General features: G+C 38.0%; 1 protein-coding gene across 2 annotated transcripts in view; it reads right to left on the bottom strand.

The window, feature by feature from the left end:
* The window catches only part of Pkp2 (plakophilin 2), a 65,979-nt gene that overhangs the window by 24,771 nt on the left and 20,743 nt on the right, over nt 1-20,465 (bottom strand). For both annotated transcript variants that reach the window (XM_055599147.1, XM_055599146.1), the window contains exon 6: nt 14,781-14,958. In XM_055599147.1, coding sequence (XP_055455122.1) covers nt 14,781-14,958 — 178 coding nt within the window. The remainder of the gene's footprint in view (nt 1-14,780; nt 14,959-20,465) is intronic.

Below are 20,465 nucleotides of genomic sequence, written 5' to 3' on the forward strand. Positions count from 1 at the left end.
GATAAAAATAAAAAGCAAAAACCAGAAACAAAAGGCCTTAAAGACAGGAAATTGGTATCAATTTTAAAATTACTTTTGTTTCAGAGTATAAGGAAAAAAATTTTTGATGATTGTTATAAAATGACCCAAAGTGGCTCTTACTTATTTAGCTGAGCCAAATACCCTACAGTAGATCATTCACACAGGGGGAAAAAGAACACAGTCTAATGCAGTTAACAGTGGCTGCATGGATCCAACAGATGAGGGCTGGCTTATAGTAGCTGTGCTAGCACCAGAAGATGGCAGAGCTGACAAATGCATACACGTGGTCTTTAAAGACTGCCGGAATTCCAACCAAGGACCAACCAAGGACCATGCATGGAGATAACCGAGGACCCATGTAGCCCATGGCAGTTCAGTGTCCAAGTGGGTTCCATGGTAATAGGAACAGGGACTGTCTCTAACATGAACTGATTGGTCTTCTCTTTTATCACCTCCCCCTGAGGGGGAAGCAGCCTTATCAGGCCAGAGGAAGACAATGCAGCCACTCCTGATGAGACCTAATTGACTAGGATCAAAAGAAAGGAGAGCAAAACCTCCCCTAACAGTGGACTTGGGGAGGGGCATGTGTGCAGAGGGGGTAGGAAGGGAGGGATTGGGATGGGAGGAGGGAGGGAACCACAGGGGGATACAAAGTGAATAAAGCATAATTAATAAAGAATTAAAGAAAAAAAGACTGCCAGAACACTGGTGTTGGTGGGTGTGGGGGCCAGCCAGCTCATCAGTCTCCACTCCTCAGGCATAGTGACACCCTCAAAAGGAAAATGGGGCCAAGGCAGGAATGTAGGCAGTGGCATAGCAGAAGGGGAAAAGTGCCTGCTAGGGGTAGGCAGGCACTGACAACTTCGTGCACAATGTCTAACATGTTTCCCACCTTCAAAATCTCTTTTCTACTCTCACTCCTATCCTTCTCTTCATTTTTGCACAACAGGTTTTGCTAGCTCAAACTTCTACCCTAATTCCTAAATTCCTCTCTTAGGTGCTATTAGGGCTAATGAGCCCACTCTATCAAAACAAAAGAGCTCCTGCAGCTAAATTCTCCAGTGCTGTGTGAGCCAAAGCCCCAACCCTGGAATATGCAATTTAGCTCTCCCATTTCAGACTATTTTTTCTCAGTATGTCCTTTAAACACCTCTCCTGGGTCAGGCAGGTCCTCTGGCTCTGTGACAGGGAGAAAGAGAACAGAACACCCTAAGAGATAAATACAAACAATAAAAGCTGGCAGCTTTCCATAGAAAGACATAAAAACTATCTGTCCTCTCTCTAACAACCACCCTATTAATTACCTTTGGGCTCAGCTTTCTTGAGCTAAAAAGATGTTTATTTTTAATATTTTAAATATACAACACAAAGAAAGCTAATATTTTAGAGTGACAGACTAAAAAAAAAAATCAAAAGGTAATTACCATTGCTGCTATTAAAAACTTGATATCCTGAGCAAGGTAACCCAGACCCAGAAAGACACGCATGGTAGGTACTCACTTATAAGTGGATATTAGCCGTTAAGTACACGATAAGCATTCTACACTTCACAAACCCAAAAAAGCAAAGGGGGGCCCAAGGGAAGATGCTTGAATCTCACTCAGAAGTGGAAATAAATTAGACATGTGAAGTAGATGGAGGGAGGGAACTGGACAGAGAAGGGGGCAAGAGGGTAGGGATCAGTAATGTGGAGAATGGGGGAGGGGTGGGAGAAGGACTGGAAGAGAGAATGGAAATCAGGGTGTGTGTGTATGGAGGGGACATCTCTGGGACAGGGGAGGCTCCTGGGAGTCTATGGAGGTGATCCTAGCTGTGATTTTAGCAGTGAGGGATATAGAGCCTGAAGTTGCCACCTCCTATAGCCAGATGGGATCTCCAGTGAAGGGAGGTGGACACCAACCCACCCATAAGACCTTTGGCCCCAAATTTATTCTGCCTACAAGGAGTGTAGACATAAAGATGGAAGGCAGAATGAGGGAATAGAAAACCAGTAACTGGCCCAACTTAAGACCCACCCCATGGGAGAGAGCCAACCCCTGTGACTATTGCGATACTCTGCTATGCTTGCAGACAGGAGCCGAGCCTAACTGTCTTCTGAGAGGCTTTATCCAGAAGCTAATGGAAACACATGCAGAGAACCACAGCCAAACAATAGGCCCAGCTTGGGGAGTTCTGTGGAGAAGTGGGAGGAAGAATAGATGAAGCCAGAGGGGTCGAGGACTCCACAAGACCTACAGAGTAAATTAACCTGGGCCCACGGGGCCTCACAGAGAATGAACCACCAACCAAAGAACAAACATAGACTAGACCTAGACCCCCTATACATATGTAGGAGATGTGCAGTGTGGTCAACATATGGGTTCCATAATAATAAGAATAGGGGCTGTCTCTAACTCTGTCACTGCCACTGGACCCCTTTGCCCTAGCTGGACTGCCTTGTCTGGCCCCAGCAGAGGAGGACAGGCTTAGTCTTGCAGTAACTTGAGGTGCTAGGGTAGGTTGATACCCCTTGGGGGCCTCCCTTTTCTGAGAAGGAGAAAGGGTATGGGGAAAAGTGGCATGAGGGCAGGACTGGGAGGAGAGGTGGAGATGGTTTCAGGGATCAGGCTGTAAAGAGATTAAATAAATAAATAAAAAATGAAGAAAAAAAAAGAATTGCTAAGGTAGGTTGTACAGGGTCTTCATGACTAAAGAGATAATTGCTCCAAACAAGCCATCTCAGCCAAGTTTTTATTTTAATAGTAAAAAGGAGGAGATTGATCTATATGACTATATTATCTCATGGTTGTTATCACACAAGCAACTCCAATAGCCTGCTTCTAGGTTCCCCCCCACTGTCAGGCGTGCCAGCCTTTTTCTCTCTCTCCCTTACTCTTACTTCTCTTTCTCTCATCTCACACTCTACCATTCTCTCTCTGTCTCCCTCTGTCTCTTTCTCTGCCCTTATGGCTCACTTGGGCCCTAACTTCTCTCCCCTTCCTTTCTCTCAAATAAACCTTTTTATATCAGACCTGTTGCGTGGCATGTAACTCCTTATATGTTATAACACTGGTATTAAATAATAAAAATGTTATAAAGACAAAATTAAAAAATATTCTAATAAGTAAGAATTTATATCTATAAATTAAAATGGTTATATGTTTACGGCATAAAAAACTTCTCTAAGTTATAAAGGTCTAGGTAATTTATCTGAAGTACATAGGGGATCAAAGGTAATATACACAACATTAAAGTTTGTAAGGTCTAAGATAAAAACAATTACAAAAACTGGATGTATGCAAATAAAGATTTAAAAATGTTTGGCTATTAAAATATGACATAGGAGTTGTAAATATTAGACTGTTGTAACACATCCTCTAAATGTTTCTCATTTGGTACCCGCACTGCTCTCTTTAACCACACAGGGATATCACTCACCATTTCTATTCATCATTGATGGATCTATATAGATGTGTCCCTCTCATCTGAATGATACAATGCTTATGGCTCAGGAGTCTGGGAGGGGTCAGATGTACAGTTTTCAAACATTAGTGATTGAGTTTTCCAGTTTCTCATTACTCATGTTAGATGGACATTTCTCAGTATGAAATGACAATCCAGCGCTCGGATTTCAAGACAGAATTTCCTTGTGGGTGGAACACTCCTTTAATGGTTCTAAAGAACTCTGAAGTGTTGGTCAATTTGTCCTGTAGCCCCCATCAGCTTATAGGGAGTGGCATTATTTGAAAGGATTAGGGTGGATGGCCTTGTTAAAGTAGATGTGGCGTTACTGGAGGAAGTATGTCATTGGGATTGGTTTTAGGTTTCAGATGTTCAAGCCAGGCCTAGTGTTGGTCTCTCTCCCTGGTGCCTTTGGATCGGATGCAGGTCTTTGAACCACCTCTCCAGTACTCTGTCTCCATGTCATCATGCTTCTTGATGTGACAATGGACTAAACCTTTGAACTGTAAGCCAGACCTTTTTGTAAGCCAATTCTTTTTTAAGAATTGCCCTAAGACATACCCACTGGATGAAGACAGCCTACTAGTATTTCCCCATTGGCCCCATCCTATCACAATGTCTCCAGAGAAAAGGCCCAGCCAGCCACAACAATGGACAATATGGTTGTCTATGGGACAGCTGGAAACAATAAACAACTATCACAAAGACATTCTTTTATTTTTGGAATCACTGCTTGTACTAAGCCTCCATATATATTGCTGATTGGGAATTCCTCTATTTCAAAAGGTTGGTGGCACTTCAGAATTACCTGTATCAGTTGTTCTTTCTCTTATTGTATAGAATCTCCCTCTAAACTGACCAAAAATTTGTAGTACCAGTGATGGGGATTTCATCTCCTTTATATCCTTCAACCTTTACTTAAATTAGGATTATGTTGATGATCCTTTTGATGACACTAGAAGGATTTATTGGTATGGGGGACTTAGCAGTCTCTTGAATATTCATATACAAATAAACCCATCTGCCCTTAAAAAAACAAAAAGGGAGAACTGTGGTGGCTGGACTGATCCAATGCATTCCCTGAGGCCCTGAAGTATATAGAGAAGGAACATAGTTCTTTGTCAAAAATCAGGAACATGCTTGGCATAAGACAGCTTGTGCAAGACCATCATTGTCTACCTTCTCTATCTTTCCCACCCCTTGCATTTCCCTTTTATGACCCTGTCACTAAATAATACATCTACATGCTAACAAAGTTGCCAGTTATTTTCTATACATCTATTCATTTTATTGTAAAATAGTTACATGCATTTCTAGAGGGTTCTTTGTCTCATAATATTGAGTAAGGGCCTTTGTGTATATAACATAGCTTTCAATTTTGTGGTTTTATGGGATTCCCAAGAATGTCCCTGTCAAATATTTTTAAAAACATCCCAAGAGTTAAGGAAAGATTGCTGTGTATATAAAACTTAAATTATAGACACTATCCTGTGAAATGTGGTTTACAACAGCAAATACGTTTTATAAAACATTTGTAAGGTTGATCATAGTCAGATATATCTTTTGTTTGTTTGTCTTTTGAGACAGGGCTTCTCTGTGGAGTTCTGGAACTCACTTTGTAGACCAGGCTGGCCATAAACTCAGAGATCTGCCTGCCTCTGCTTCCCAAGTGCTGGAATTAAAAGTGTATGCCACTACACCAGGTCAGAGCTGTATCTTTAAAAAAAGAAATTTTGAATTTCATTAATTTTGAAATAATGAAATTATTTCAAAAATAGGTTTAGCTGATGATATCACCTAGTGGAAAAAGGTGCTGCCAACTAGGAACCTAAGTTATGTTGCCAGAATCCAGACTCCTGCAAGTTGTCCTCTGACCCCCACATGCACTCTGTAGCACAAGGCCATCCACACATATACAATAAATAAAATAGGTAGAGACAGATGAATGATAGACAGACAGACTGACTGACAAATTTAAAACAGAAGGTTAGGAAACACCCCTCCATCCTCAAGACTTTTTCTTTTCTTTCATTGAAAATAGAATATTTTTTAAACAATATACTTTGATTACTGTTTCCCTTCCCTCTACTTCCACCAGTTCCTACCCATTTGCCCTTCCATTGGGAACTACACCCTTTCTGTCTCAGACATTTAAGGAACAATAATAAAATAAGATTAAAACAAATTGGAATAGAACAAAACAAACAGAAGGAAAAAGCACAAGAAACACAGAGACACACATATAAATTCCATAAAAAATTATCTTACTAAATTGGAAAATTTAAGACATACTATAACGTCTAGATTCATATGACACAAATACCATCATTTTTATGACTAGCAAAGTGACTGAAGCAGAAATAGTCTCCCAAGTAAAGAAAAACCCAGTGGTGGATTCAATGTAGAATTCTACATTAGTTCAGAGAAATAATACAAATATCACTTATATAAAATATAAATATATATGTAAATTAAACCATGAAATAGAAAAGAAAGGAAGGTCCCCAAACTCTTTTTATGAATTCAGTATTTTACCCTCATTCCAAGACCAGATAAAGACCTCAAGGACACACACAAATTATGGACCAATCTCCTGAGGAATGAACACAGATACAAAAATTCTCAACAAAATACTTGCAAACCGAATCTAGTATCACATCCTAAAGATTCTTCATCATGATCAGTTTGGCTTTACTTTCTAGATGCACTGATAACTTGCCATCAATCAAGAAATGTAATCACTTTGGAAATCAATCTGGCACTTTCTCAGACAATTAGGAATAGCGCTTCCTCAAGATCCAGCTATATCACTCCTAGGCATATATCCAAAATATGCTCAAATACACAACAAGGACATTTGCTTAACCATGTTCGTAGCAGCTTTATTTCTAATAGCCAAAACCTGGAAACAACCCAGATGTCCCTCACCGGAGGAACGGATACAAAAATTGTGGTATATTTACACAATGGAATACTACTCAGCTATTAAAAACATGGAAATCATGAAATCTGTAGGCAAATGGTGGGAAATAGAAAAGATCATCCTGAGTGAGGTATCCCAAAAGCAGAAAGACACACACGGTATATACTTACTTATAAGTGGATGTTAAACATATAATATAGGATAAACCTACAAAAATCTGTACACCTAAAGAAGCTAAGCAAGAAGGGTAAGATGATCAATCCTCACTCAGAAAGACAAACGGGGTGGACATTGGAAGAAGGAGAAAACAGGACAGGATCCTACCACAGAGGGCCTCTGAAAGACTCTACCAAGCAGTGTAGCAAAGCAGATGCTGAGACTCATAACCAAATTTGATCAGAGTGCAGGGAATCTTATGAAAGAAGGGGGAGATAGAAAGACCTGGACAGGACAGGAACTCCACAAGGAGAGCAACCGAACCAAACAATCTGGGCCCAGGGGTCTTTTCTAAGACTGATACTCCAACCAAGGACCATTCATGGATATAACTTAGAACTCCTGCACAGAGGTAGCCCATGGCAGCTTAGTATCCAAGTGGGTTTCCCTAGTAAGGGGAACAGAGACTGTCTCTGACATGAATTCAGTGGCTAGTTCTTTGATTACCTCCCCTTGAGGAGGGAGCAGCCTTGTCAGGCCACAAAAGAGGACAATGCAGCCAGTTCTGATGAGACCTGAAAAACTATGGTCAGATGGAAGGGGAGGAGGACTTCTTCTATCAGTGGACTTGTAGAGAGGCATGGGAGGAGATGAGGAAGGGAGGGTGGGATTGGGAGGGAATGAGGCAGGGGCCTACAGCTGGGATACATACTGAATTAACTGTAATTAACATAAAAATAAAATGTAATAAAAAATGAGAAAAAAAGAAATGTAGATCATGATATAAATGGACTCAAAGAAAAAAATCATGATCATCTCAATAGATGCATAAAAGACTTTTGATAAAATCAAATATTCTTTCTTGATAAATGTTATGGATAGAGGTGAACACAGCACACCTCCACATCATTTGTAGATATACTTACAGACAACTTCACATTAACTAGATAAAAATTCCAATGTTCACAATAATGTCAGGGATGAAACAAGATATTCCCTTTCCCCACTTCTATTTATTATAGTGCTTAATGTTTTAGCTAGAGCAGTATGAGAAAGAAATAAAAGGGCTATAAATAGGAAAAGTGGTTAAAGTATTCTTGTTTGCAGATAATATAAAAGACCCTTAAGACTCAACCAAAACTATTCTTAGAGCTGAGAAGCTTTTTTTTTTCCAAAGTAGCAGGATACAAAAAACAATACACAAAAGTTGTAGCTTTTTTTATATACGAATAGAAAATAGACAGAAGAGAAATCAGAAAAACAATCACATTCATGGTAGCCTCCAAAATGACAACTAGCATAAACCTAACCAAGGAAACAAAAGAGCTCTATGAGGAAAGGTTTAAAACACCAAAGAGAAAAATTGAACAGAATATGGAAACCTCCTATGCTCATGGAATAGAAGAATTAATAACATGGCCGTCCTAAAAATGGCCATCCTAACAAAAGTAATCTACATTTTCAATGTTATTCCACTTAAAATTTACATAGGAAAAAAAACAATCTCAAAATGTATATAAAGCATGAAAGATCAAAGACAGCCCAAAGCAATATTGAATAAAATAATGTCAGTATACCTTCTAGCCAGATAAAATATCTTTATTACTTTATCTACATGCCATCTTGGACAAAAGTAGATCCCTTTCCCCTTTGAAATTCCAAAAATCTGAATAGCTATCTTGATACAGAATTCAAAGAATAACAATAGGTTGAAGAACAGCAACAATAAAGATAAAGTCGCAAGAAGGCTGGACAAGTTGTCTTTCTCAGGTTAGTTTCTTCTTACCAGTTCCCCTATACATTTATTGCTAAAAATTAAAATAATGATTTCTTTTTATTGCAAATTTCTGAAAACTAGAAAAGCTAATAATGTACTCTAATTATCACATTCTAACCAAACTGCACTCAATTCTATTCACATTCTTTCAACTCCCTGCATTTCATCTAACTTCAGGCTTCTTCTAAAGCATATGGGGATACCTGAGACTCATTGGTGCTTCTTTGGGGCAAATCAAACCACAATGTTAAAAGGATTCATATGCATTCATACGCATTCAAACTGAACACACTCCTTGTAGATTACTTTTGATGTTGGGAAGACATCTCCAGCACACAGAAGTCAAACACATCACCAAACTCACACACATACTGTTCTATCTGCTGTATAGCCACACCTCACAGACTGGCTTCCTTGCCCGCTGTGTGGCACTATCAGTGGTGAAGGAGAGGGTAAGATGAAGCCCAAATCCACTCGTTGTCATAGTCATTCTCTATTCTAGCATTCTCTGAAGGATCCCACCTTGACATATGCAGAAACTGCACACTCATTTCAGTGGCTCCTTGTTCCCTCTGCCTTTCCTTATGACCAGCATTCCTTAGTTTCCTTTCAAGCTGGATATATCTTCTTGGCTTTGCCTTCAGATCTCTCTGGTGAAGCCACCTCTATCCCTCTGTTCTGGCCCTTTCTGGTAGAGATACTATGATTGAGGATAAACTTTTTTTTAAGATTTATTTTTATTTATTATGTATACAGTGTTCTACCTGCATGTATGCCTACATGCCAGAAGAAGGCACCAGATCTCATTATAGATGGTTGTGAGCCACCATGTGGTTGCTGGGAATTGAACTCAGGACCATTGGAAAAGCAGACTTAATCTCTTAACCTCTCAACCTCTTAACCTCTGAGCCATCTCTCCAGCCCCTTGTTTTGCTTTTTTCAATCAGGTTTTCCTATGTGTAGCCCTAACCGTTCCAGAACTCTCTCTGTAGACCAGGCTGGCCACCTGCCTCCCATCTTCAGTGTGTCACTATTACCTGGCGAGCATCAACTTTTGAAGTCCTTAACTAGTATTTCTGGTTGTGAGCTTGCCTGAGTCATCTGGTGAGTTTTCCTAATAGGACTTCTGAAAAGATTAGTGCCACTGTCACAGCTGAGTTCAACTTCTTCCACGGCTCATCGGCACAGCAGCAACTACTTAGTCCTAGAAGAGACGAAATCGCAAGCCCCAACCAGCAGTGCTTAACAAGACAACCTGAAACTCAGGCTCTTAGTCAACACCTGCCTTAGAAACTGTTCACAGGTCCCTTTGGCCTCAGTTCTATCACCCATTCCACTTTGTAAGCAGATTTCCATGTCTCCCTCCAGGGTCTGCCTGGTAAGTTCTCTGATCTTTCCATCATGCCTTTTCCACAGCTCTCCAGATCTAGCCTAGGTCCCATGACCAGCGCATCAGCCTAGTCTAGCATACCCTGCCTGTACTCCAACGGTATCCTAGAGTTGAAGTAGATTTTCTCTACCCAGCCACAGGACTCTGCCCCACCATATTCAGCCCACCCAGATCTACCCTACACTCCAGGCTTGAAATAGGAAGTATATCCTAGATACTGGTCTGTCCCTTCTGTCGACCTGACTCCATTCCATCCACCCATATATCCTGTCTTCTTCTGTTCTTACCAAACTCAGAAAACAAACAAAAGAAGGCCACATGCCCACATTTCACCACAAAATGCCAACAGTATGAAAATCTCAAGCCAGTATCTTCTCTCTCACACCTACCAGTCCTACAGAAATATTTGCCAATAAGAATTATCTAGATGAACTCCAATAGACAAAATGTAAAATAACAATCATAAACTTCATCAAATGATTCAAGGCATTCAAAAAAGACACACAGAAACAGCTTGATGAAATTAAGAAGAAAGAGTTTAAGGAGAATAAACTGGGTGATGCATAAGGAAATACATACATTAGGCTGATGGAAATGATAAAGACAAACCAGGACCTGAAAACAGATTTCAATTAAGATATAAAAATACTGAAGAGGACTCAAGCTGGGATGAAGATGGTACTGAGTAACCCAATAGCTCAACTAGAAAACTCAAAGGAAAACTTTACAAGTAGAATGGACCAAAGAGAAGACAGAATATCAGACTCAAGGTAAAGTTGCAGATCTAGAACAAATAAGCAAGGAACATAAAAAGTTAAAAAAGCACACAAAAATTCATGGAAAATAAGGAGTACCATAAAAAAATAAACAAACAAGAAACAAATCTTTGAGATAGAGGCATAGATGAGGGAAAATAATTAAGAATTTTACATCAATGACACAGACCTGATCTTCAACAAGATCACAGAAGAACGCTTTTCCAAACTATAGAAAGACATGCTAATACAAAGAGCATAGTGAACACCATATAAACAAGTCCAGAAAAGAAAATCCTCACAGAATATCATAGTTAAAACACTAAGTATACATAACAATTATTTGCATTTAAAGGTATAAAAGAAAAAACACAAGTCAATATAAAGGAAAACACATCAGAGAAACAGCTGATTTCTCAAGAAACTTTGAAAACCGTAAGAGCCTGGAGCCATCTCAGTCTTAAAAACTATGAGAGCCAACCTAGACTTATATTCCCAGCCAAACTCTCTGCCATATTTCAATAAGAGTTAAAAAAAAAAAAAAAACTTTCCATGACATAAGCAGCCTAAAAATATTTATATCCAACCAACCAAACTTAAGGAGAACACAGGAAGCATACTTCAGGCTGAAGAGAGGAATGAGCAGAGTAGAGAGACTGTGGAAAGAAACATGAAGCCGTAATTAGTAAAACACAAAGCACCACTCAGAACATAACAGCCACAGCAAAGATCAACAACACAATGGTCACAATTAACACACACACTTCAACAATAATTTTAAGTATCAATGGCTGCAATTCTCAAATCAAAAGACAGACAGACTGAATGGAAAAAGAAAATCCATTTCTCTGTTGCTTCCAAGAATACACATCGTAGTTTTACAGACCAAAGTACTTAAATCGGATGGGACTGGGAAGTAAGCAGGTGCCACTATTCTAATGTCTGACAAAACAGACTTAAAAATAAATTAAACCAGAAGAGATAAAGAGGGACACTTCATTTTAATCAACGGAACAGTTAACCAAGAAGATATTACTATCCTAACCATACATGCACCAAATCTGGAGTATCCATTTCATATAAAACTGCTATTAGATTTAAAGATGCAGACCAACATCGATCCATTAATAGTAAGTTACTTCAACACCCCACTTTCTTCAATATACAGGTCACCTGGACAAAAAAATAGAGGAACTCAGAGTTAATGTGTGTCATATATCAAATCGAGTTTTCTATTTAACATCAAGGGATACAAAAACTCTACTCAGCACCTCAGAAAGGTTCCTGCGACACAAAACAAATACTTACAAACCCCAAAAAGTGAAATTGCTCCTTGTATCGTATCTGAACACAATACAATAAAACATACAAATTGATAACATACGAACCGCTAGTAAATATTCAAACTCAGAGTGATTAAACAACTCATTACTGAATGATAATTGGTTAAAAAAAAGAAACCAAGAAAGAAATAAAAAAAACTTCCTGGAATAGAATGAAAATGAAAACAACACACACTCCCAAACACGCCCCCAAAACAAAAACAAACAAACAAAAAACCAAAACTTTGTGACAAACTGAAAGTTCATCTGAGGGAAATTTTAGGTTTAAGTATCTACATTAAAAAAATCAGAATGAGAAAAAAAAATGGCTTAAGGATATAATTTAAAAAATTGTATCATTGGAAAAACTTTTCAGATCAGATAAAATCATATATTTTTATAAATGTATTTCTATATTCTGTTTGTAAGTATTTTGTTGAGCATTTTTGAATATTTGTTCATGAGGAATATTGTCCTATAATTTGTTGTTGTTGTGTCTTTACATGTTTTTGGTATTACAGTGATACTGGCATCATAAAAGTAATTTGGGAAGAAATATTATGTGAGGAAAAAAATGATCTATTTTCAATAAAAGGGGGAAAAGAAAGTTCAAAAGAAAAAGTGGTTCTATGGGGGGAACTTCTAAGGATAAAAGCAATGAAAAGTCCTACCCAGCAATGATGCCCATGTGCCACACCAATGACCAATATGGCACAGTAACCCTATGGGCAGCAGTAGAGGCATGCATACCCTGCTAATAACAAACAACTCTTATTAGACTTAAGATCTACGTAACAAGAGCAAAAACTATGCCTGCTACTGAAAACCTAGCCAATTACTTAGTGCTAGTGACGTCATGGATCTTGAAGAAGAACCTATTACCACCACCTTACTAAACCAGCACAATTCCTAACACCAATCTATCAACATTTGTCCTTATACCTTTTGCAACAGATAGACACGACTACAGAAAATCACAACCAATCAAAACATAGGGCCATGAAGCTCAGTCCCAATGATGTCTATAAAACATTCCCTGCATCTAAAAGTCTAGGAACATTGTAGAATAAGGTGAGGAAAGATTATAAGAGCCAGAGGACCAGGGAGTTTGTTGTGAGATTGTATCTCCTTGTAATATCAGAAGCTACAACCCATAAATTCTCACCAACATGACTACCTAAATGTGAGCCGGACAAGGACAATAATGGACATGTCAACATGTATAGGGGAAAGCCAACAAGGCCTCAACCCCACCAAAAGAACTATAAGCAGCTAAGGAATGTTGGGAGCAGGATAAACAGTCTTCCAGAGAAGCACATCCCAACTGATAACCAATATCAACGTATAGTCCTGAAAACAATCTTACAGAGCAGGCTGTTAGAAACACTTATTCATACATATACAATAACATATACAACATACAATACATATACAACAACAATTAATTAAAAAAAGAGGTCATTAATTTGATAGATATGAACGGGAGGGTTTGGAGGAAGGGGAAGGGAGAAATGTAATTATATCATAATCTCAAAAAAAATTTTTTAAAAAGATTTAAAAGGGGACATGACTTTAAAAGAGTTTCTTCTTTAACTAGGTGAAGGGAATACTGAGGTTTCGTAATATCTTTTTATAAGTTATTTGTTTCTACTTTGAAAAAGTATGCATATAGAGAAATATGGCTATACTACTTATTCATCTTTTCATGTTAAAATAATAAACTTCTGCAAATCAAGGATGCTATATGGAGAACAGGGTATAACAGCCGTCACTTTCTCCATGGAAACACTCTCATTATGGCTCGTTTGTAGCCACAACATAATGTCCCTCAGTTGCAATGAGATGTCAACAATCACTTGCTAGTTCAATACTCACAGTTATCTCTTTTTACTGACTTAAATTTTACCACCCACTGCTAGTCTAGTATCACCTTCTTAATGTATCTTTCCTGTTACTACTGTATTTTTTCCTTCTTTAATCCTTTTCCAACTCATGGGACACTAGCTAATTCTGCAATCAAAATAAAAGAAAAATTAACTTCTCACAATCACTTCCGTGACTCTGAAATCTGTCCTTAGGCTATGTTTCTATCTTTTGTTTGATGACTTTCTACTACTCCAAATTTCATTTGCTGGAGGTTCCTTCAATCTAAAGGACTATGCATGCTAAGCAAGCATGATATCACTTGAGTCTTAGCCTTTGTCCTTGTCACACTTGACTGTTACTCAGTTTTTCATGAATTGCATTTGTGCATTCATTTCACCCAAATTCTTTAAGACTACTCTTTTTTTAGTCACCGTGGGTTATTTTATTTATAATGGAATGGAGTAAATTTATTTATTATTTATTTATGTATTCTTTGTATAATTCCCAGTAGCTAACACAATGCTTTAAATAAAAGTGGTATTTGATATTGTATTGACTAGTTTTATGTCAATTTAACTAACAAGGTAGTCACTGAAAAAGGCAGGTGGTAGGCAAGCCTATAGGGCATTTTCTTAATTAGTGACTGATTGGGGAGGCCCAAGTCCACAAGGGTGGTGCCATCCCTGGGTTGGTGGTCCTGGGTTCTATAAGGAAGCAGACTGAGCTAGCCAGTAAACAGTACACATCCATGGCCTCTGCATCAGCTCCTGACTCCAGGTTCCTTCCCTGCTTGAGTTCCTGTCCTGACTGCCCTTGCTTCTATGATAAACAATGATGTGGAAATATAAGCCAAATAAGTTTTCTCCCCAACTTGCTTTTTGTCATCGTGTTTCATCACAGTATGATAACTCTGAATAAGCCAGGTATTAACTAGAAAGTTAGTTAAGACAGTGTGACTATCTAGACAGAAACAATAAATTCCCTCAGTTACCATCCAAGCAGAGTCTGTCAAAACTAAACTCTGTAATTACAGAAAGGATTCAAAATAGAGTACAGTTTGACTTCTCTTTGGGTGCCTAATTTGACTACATTTTCTACCTGAAGAGGTGGGGACAAGGGGTTGCATTACCTTAGGCATCCACTGACATTGTAGAATATATCAAAATCAAGCAAGCCATTTGTTTTGGGGTAGTCTCCTTCAGGCCACCCTGAGAAGGGGATGATGACACTCTCTGTCAAGATGAGCAAGGCTTCCGTTATCATGAGATGCTTGAGTTTATCACTAGAGGACAAGTTCCAGAGCAAACCTAGAAAAACAGCTACAATAAGAATGGTGCTCAAACTCCAGGAAAGGCCACCAGCTTCAGGACTATGAATAGGTATACTTAAAAAGGACGTGGGATGGAAACCTCTTTGGAGCTCAGTTAATGCTAACACAACTGAATCCTAAGAACTATTATCTATTGCTTAATATGCAAAGTCATGCAGGTTCAAATTAACCAGGAGTGTGAATAAAATAGTGTGAGTGTGAAATTTCCCCCACAGGATCATGTTCTGAAGCTCACCTCCCATTCTGGGAGGCTGGCTGGAGGGAGAAGGTCACAGGCCGTTAGTGGGTTATTATGTCTTGTTCCTTCCCTTCTCTCTGTTTTCCACCACGTGAAGAAGCAGCTCCAGGATGCCATTCCCACCACGACAGACTAGATATCTTGATGCTCTAAGCCCAAATAAACTCCCTTAAGTCACTTTTGTTTGGTTTTTTATCTCAGCAATAAGAAAAGTAAGCAACACATACTTAAGCTTCATTGCTGTTTTTTGTTTTTTGTTTTTTTTTACAGACTCTAGTACAACACTGACCTCATTGGGCTAACATGCTCTGGTTCACCAACATGGAAGTGAGAAACTGCCCACACTCCATAACTACTATTTTAAGAACTTAAAGAAATTCAGTCTTTTTGGTTTTCTCCCTGAGAAATGTCAGGAAGCAGGCAATGTTCCTAATTGCTGCTCCTCCTACCTGTAACCTTCACCTGGTATTTTCTGTCCCATTCATGGCAACAATGCCTGTAGAACACTTTTCTCTAGTCTGCTGCAGTAGGCTAATCAACATTTCCAGCTAAGGTTTGCCAGCTGCTGCCCAATGATGGGATTTGTCCCTTATGGACTTTTGCTAAACACCTTCCATATTTTTTTAGAGTCTGGCAGTAAAAGACAAAGAGCACTGCATCTTATCTCTCCACAACACTATTGTCAAAGATTGGAATCACATGTCCTTTAACTTTCCCTTTGATGCCATTATTAAAGGGAAAGGTTGCATAGCCAACTAGGAAAAAAATTAAGATAATAAAATACCAGGTTTTCTAAGGCATTTTCACATAGAAACTGGAACTTGGTGCTAAAAGATAACAGAAAATCACATATATGTGTCAGATTTTTTAAAATGTAGCTCTGGTACCCAAATACTTCTCAATTTGCTGTGACAATGGCTCTGCCCATATGTAGTGCTGCCTTGCTATCTTTTGTTCCCCAATAGGTTGCTCTAACTCACTGCTACCCAGGAAAGAGCAAAGAAAGGCCAGGAAAGAGAAGGGGTGATTTTCCCTTTCTTATTTTATCCTCTTCCATCCTCCCAGTCAGTAATTCCTACTTCTTAAATGCACTGCAGTGAAAGCATAGGATATCTATGTTACAATAGGTGATATCATCTCTCTTGATTTTAATGACTAAAAATTATTCAACACTATGTGTGTTTGACCCAATCAATTAAAACACATTAGGCCTAATGTTTCAGGCTTAAGCTTTGCTTTGGCTGTGTATAATAGCTAATTTTTGAAAGAGCAACCAGATTTTCATGCAGCCTACACATAGCTTCCATTAGATATGGTCACGGTAGGACTGATGTCTGCTGGGAACAGGATTTCTGGCCTGCAGGAAGTCTTTTCCTGATCAAACTAGCATTTGGGGTTAGTCAGGAGCAGTGTCTCAGCCGTGGGTTCTGCAATACAATGGCTTCTTCCCTCTCACTTCATCTTAAGAGGCCCTGGAAGGGGGACAGAGAGAATAAAACTCAGATGGTAGTTGGAGACAATGTAAAGAAAGGCCTGTGGTTGAGTTTTGGTTACTAAGCTACAAAAGAAAAGAGGAGAGAAAGTAAGAGAGGAGGAGAGGGTGAGGCTGGTAGTGGGGAGGGGGCTTCCTTGAGTTTAAAATAAGCAAATGAATCAACAAGCTTCTCTGCCTGCCAGTGGCTGGAAAATCCGATACACAATGAAGTTTTCGCTCTTACAAAGAACCATACAAAGTGCTCTCAGTACATCTTACATAAAAACTAAAGAGGATTACTTTGAACAAAGAGAATGGAATTTTCCTTTAACAGTCAATATACATCCTTTTCTAGATTGGCATGTACATTACTTACGCAGAAATACATAATTTAGGAAGTTTTGTTGTAATTTTAAAAAAATATAATGTGGGATAATGATAATGTAAATAGAGGTCATGACCACCAGATTTCTGGATGGCATAACATTGAAAGAAAAATATTCTTTGGAGATATACTTATGCACATACCCTTCTGCACACATACACACAAGCTTAATAAGTAATCAACTAGAAATAGGGCAACTACTCAGCACAAAGCTTAAAGATGTTAGGGTTACTATATGTGGTGATGCTTGTTGTCTAGTCACTAAAGAAGGATGAATTAAAAAGACGAAGACCACTCTCTGTTTATAGGAGGCAAAGCCAGAATCACTAACTGAAAACTTTAAGAAGGGAGATTTTGAGGAAACCACTTTGTAGAAACCAGAAATATCTACTTCAAAGATCCAGCTTTATTACTGGGCTGGGTAAAAATTAGCTCATTTTCTACTAAAATGTTAACAAGGATTTTTATGTTCAAGTTAGTGTTAGACTGGAAGTTTGCAAAGGAACCCAGTAACAGACCAGAATCTGGGACACCAGAATCTCAATATGAATTAAAAAATTTTTTATTTCTGAATGTAAGTTCTGCAGTCAGGGAATCAACACCTATATTAAACATTCTTTGAGACTGGTTAAAGTTTTAATGCTGTTGGTGAGTTGGGAGTCAAATTATCTTGAGTGATCTTTAATCCCTTTAATAGCATGCTATTAATTACCTCCGTGGTTCAGTTAAAATCCTTCCGTAATATGCAAATAGACCCCAGCTTCTACCAATACTAAGAATGTCATCAGATAGCCCCTAAGATTTCCAGAGACTTCTTCACTTAACTTTAACTCTCCTATCTGATGTTTCCGTCAATATACTTAACAAACACCTTGATTTATGGCTTGCTTTTGATCTGTTATTATCAAAGCTTCATGAAATCATTACCACACTGGAACATTTGGTGTCACAAAACTCTGGGTTCCAGGACATGTCAGTCATATCTGGCTCAGAGAAAACTTTCTCTTATGCCCTATGGGATGAGAACTATGCTTTTTTTTGTGGACAATTAAACAGTTTCTTTCCGGATATGGTGGTACTTGCTTATGATCTTAATGCTCAAGAAAATGAGGCAAGTTTAAAGCCAGCCAAGGCTACACAGCATAGCTAGGGAAACAGCACACATTCCTTAAATTCCCAAATTTTTTGCAATAGAAAAACAATGGTCTAAGAAGTGCTGATATGTAGCCTCATGACTGGGAATAGATGTAACTTAATGGTTAGACTCTAGATTCAGCAACATAATATTTAGGTTTAAGTTTTTATTTGCCTCTATTTTAATTTCTGGTTAGTTTATTCACAGAACCCAAGTTTCTCTGTTTCTCTCTTTGTTGAGGTCAGTCTACCTTCTACCAACAGGTTCTTATCTTAGCCAAGAAGAAAAAAAAAACAGATTCTAGTCAGTGATAATCTGAAAACCTAGCAATTATAAGAGCTGTAAGAATTTCACAACCCACAAACTTGAGACCAACTCTGATGATATAAAAAAAATTTAAAAAACTAGTAAAGGTAGTGAAGGGGTCTTATAGTAGTAAAACACGTATTTTACTAACTTGCCTACTACAAAAGGAGATACAGTTATTTAACTAAATCTCCTTTAACTTTTATATAACAAAATATATATTTTTACAGTGAAGGAATATTGCCATCTTCACTGAAGAATAGGGATCAGAAATGACAGTGACACAGACAAATGAGAGCAGGGTCAATAAAGAGAAAACTAGCATACAGGCTTCTTATGTAAATGTGTCTATGTTAGGGCAACAGTTCTGAGACCTGGGAAGACTTACATGTATATTTCTTACTATATAGATGTGTCTATGTTAGGACAACAATTTTGTTCTGAGGCTTAGAAAGCACTTATTCTACAGCTAAAGGGAATCATTTAGAAAATTTATATCAAATACCAAAGCACTAGTTCAGTACAATTAATACAATTAATTGTCCTCCTGTACAGAGGTCTGGCTTGCCCTGCATTCATCAGCTGTATAGATATCCTGTAATGCCTTAATGGTTTCTATAGCATCAGCATCACAAAATGCTCTTTGACTTTAGCCTTGTATCGTCTGTACAAGAGAAGTATGGTTTAATGGATTATTTTCTCAAAATAGGTGTCCTAACCCAATCACTCATATCCAGGTTTCCCTGCTGTGACCCACCTTTGTAAGATCCCATCTCCTTCCTTTCTAGTCAAGTTCACTTTGCCATGAACAATGATCATTCTTCTTTAGATTGCCACTAAGGCCTTTGCAGCCCTTTAAAGACCCACAATGAGACAACCTCTTCCCAAGAGTATTTTCTGACTATGAAAAGGAGAATATGCTTATTTTTCTTATGGTTTACTACTAAATGGAGAACATGCTGGGTTCTAAATGCAAGGGTTGGTCTTTTATCATGCAAAGTCTTTCGTGCTTTAAATAGAAAAAAATAAAATAATTTCCCCAGTTCATGGCCCGGTGCCTAACATCTGGAAGTTGTGCTCTGAATGTTGACTGAATGAAGGCATCACTGTTAATTTCTGCAGATATTACATGTGACAGATGTGAGAGAAATCTTGTATAGGACACATAGCATGTGGACAGCAGGGTAGCATGGCGATATCCTTCATATAATTTATACAGTTGATATATCAAAATAAGGGCTAGATATCTCCTAGCTAAGCATGTACAAGGTCCTAACAGATTTAAAAAAAATAATAAAAAAATTTTAAGTAGGATATATTGCTAAAATTTTATTGAAGAAAAATTAAGAGATTTTTCTAGCAGCAAACCTGTCAAGAATGAACAACGGCCTGGATTCAAGTCTTGGTAGTAATAGAAAAAAGAATTTACCAGAACACTGGTAACTATTATTAATTCTTAAAACCTTTCGATAACTTTAAAAATATTACATTCCTTGAAGCACAGTTTCTTTGACAGTAAAACTGAGATTTAATACCTTATAATATCTCAAAATCTAAAGTCTCTTTGGTGCTAACTACACTTCAAAACCACATGAGCTATGAAGATCATAGTAAGAGGAGTCCAAATGATATACAGATAGGAAAAATGGCTCTTTGCATTTTGAACAATTTGAATAATGAACATTTATATGTACCACTCCATGTCATTCCCCTCACAAATCTAGATGCTGACTGTTGAATAAACACTTGGACATACTTCTTCTCATTTTAGTCTAGAATGTTTGGGATAATGTCAGATCCTGACAAACTCTTAAATCACAAAGCTGGCTCTTAATGAAGTTAAGTAAATTTTTCACATAGTTAATCTTGTCAAAAAGTTGTTTGAAAAACATTTAGTCATAGGTTTATAAAGTTTCCAATTTAAAATATTAAACAAAAACTTCAGA

Source organism: Psammomys obesus, unplaced genomic scaffold, assembly GCF_907164565.1.
Source record: "Psammomys obesus unplaced genomic scaffold, mPsaObe1.curated_primary_1811, whole genome shotgun sequence".
Lineage (NCBI taxonomy): Eukaryota > Metazoa > Chordata > Mammalia > Rodentia > Muridae > Psammomys > Psammomys obesus.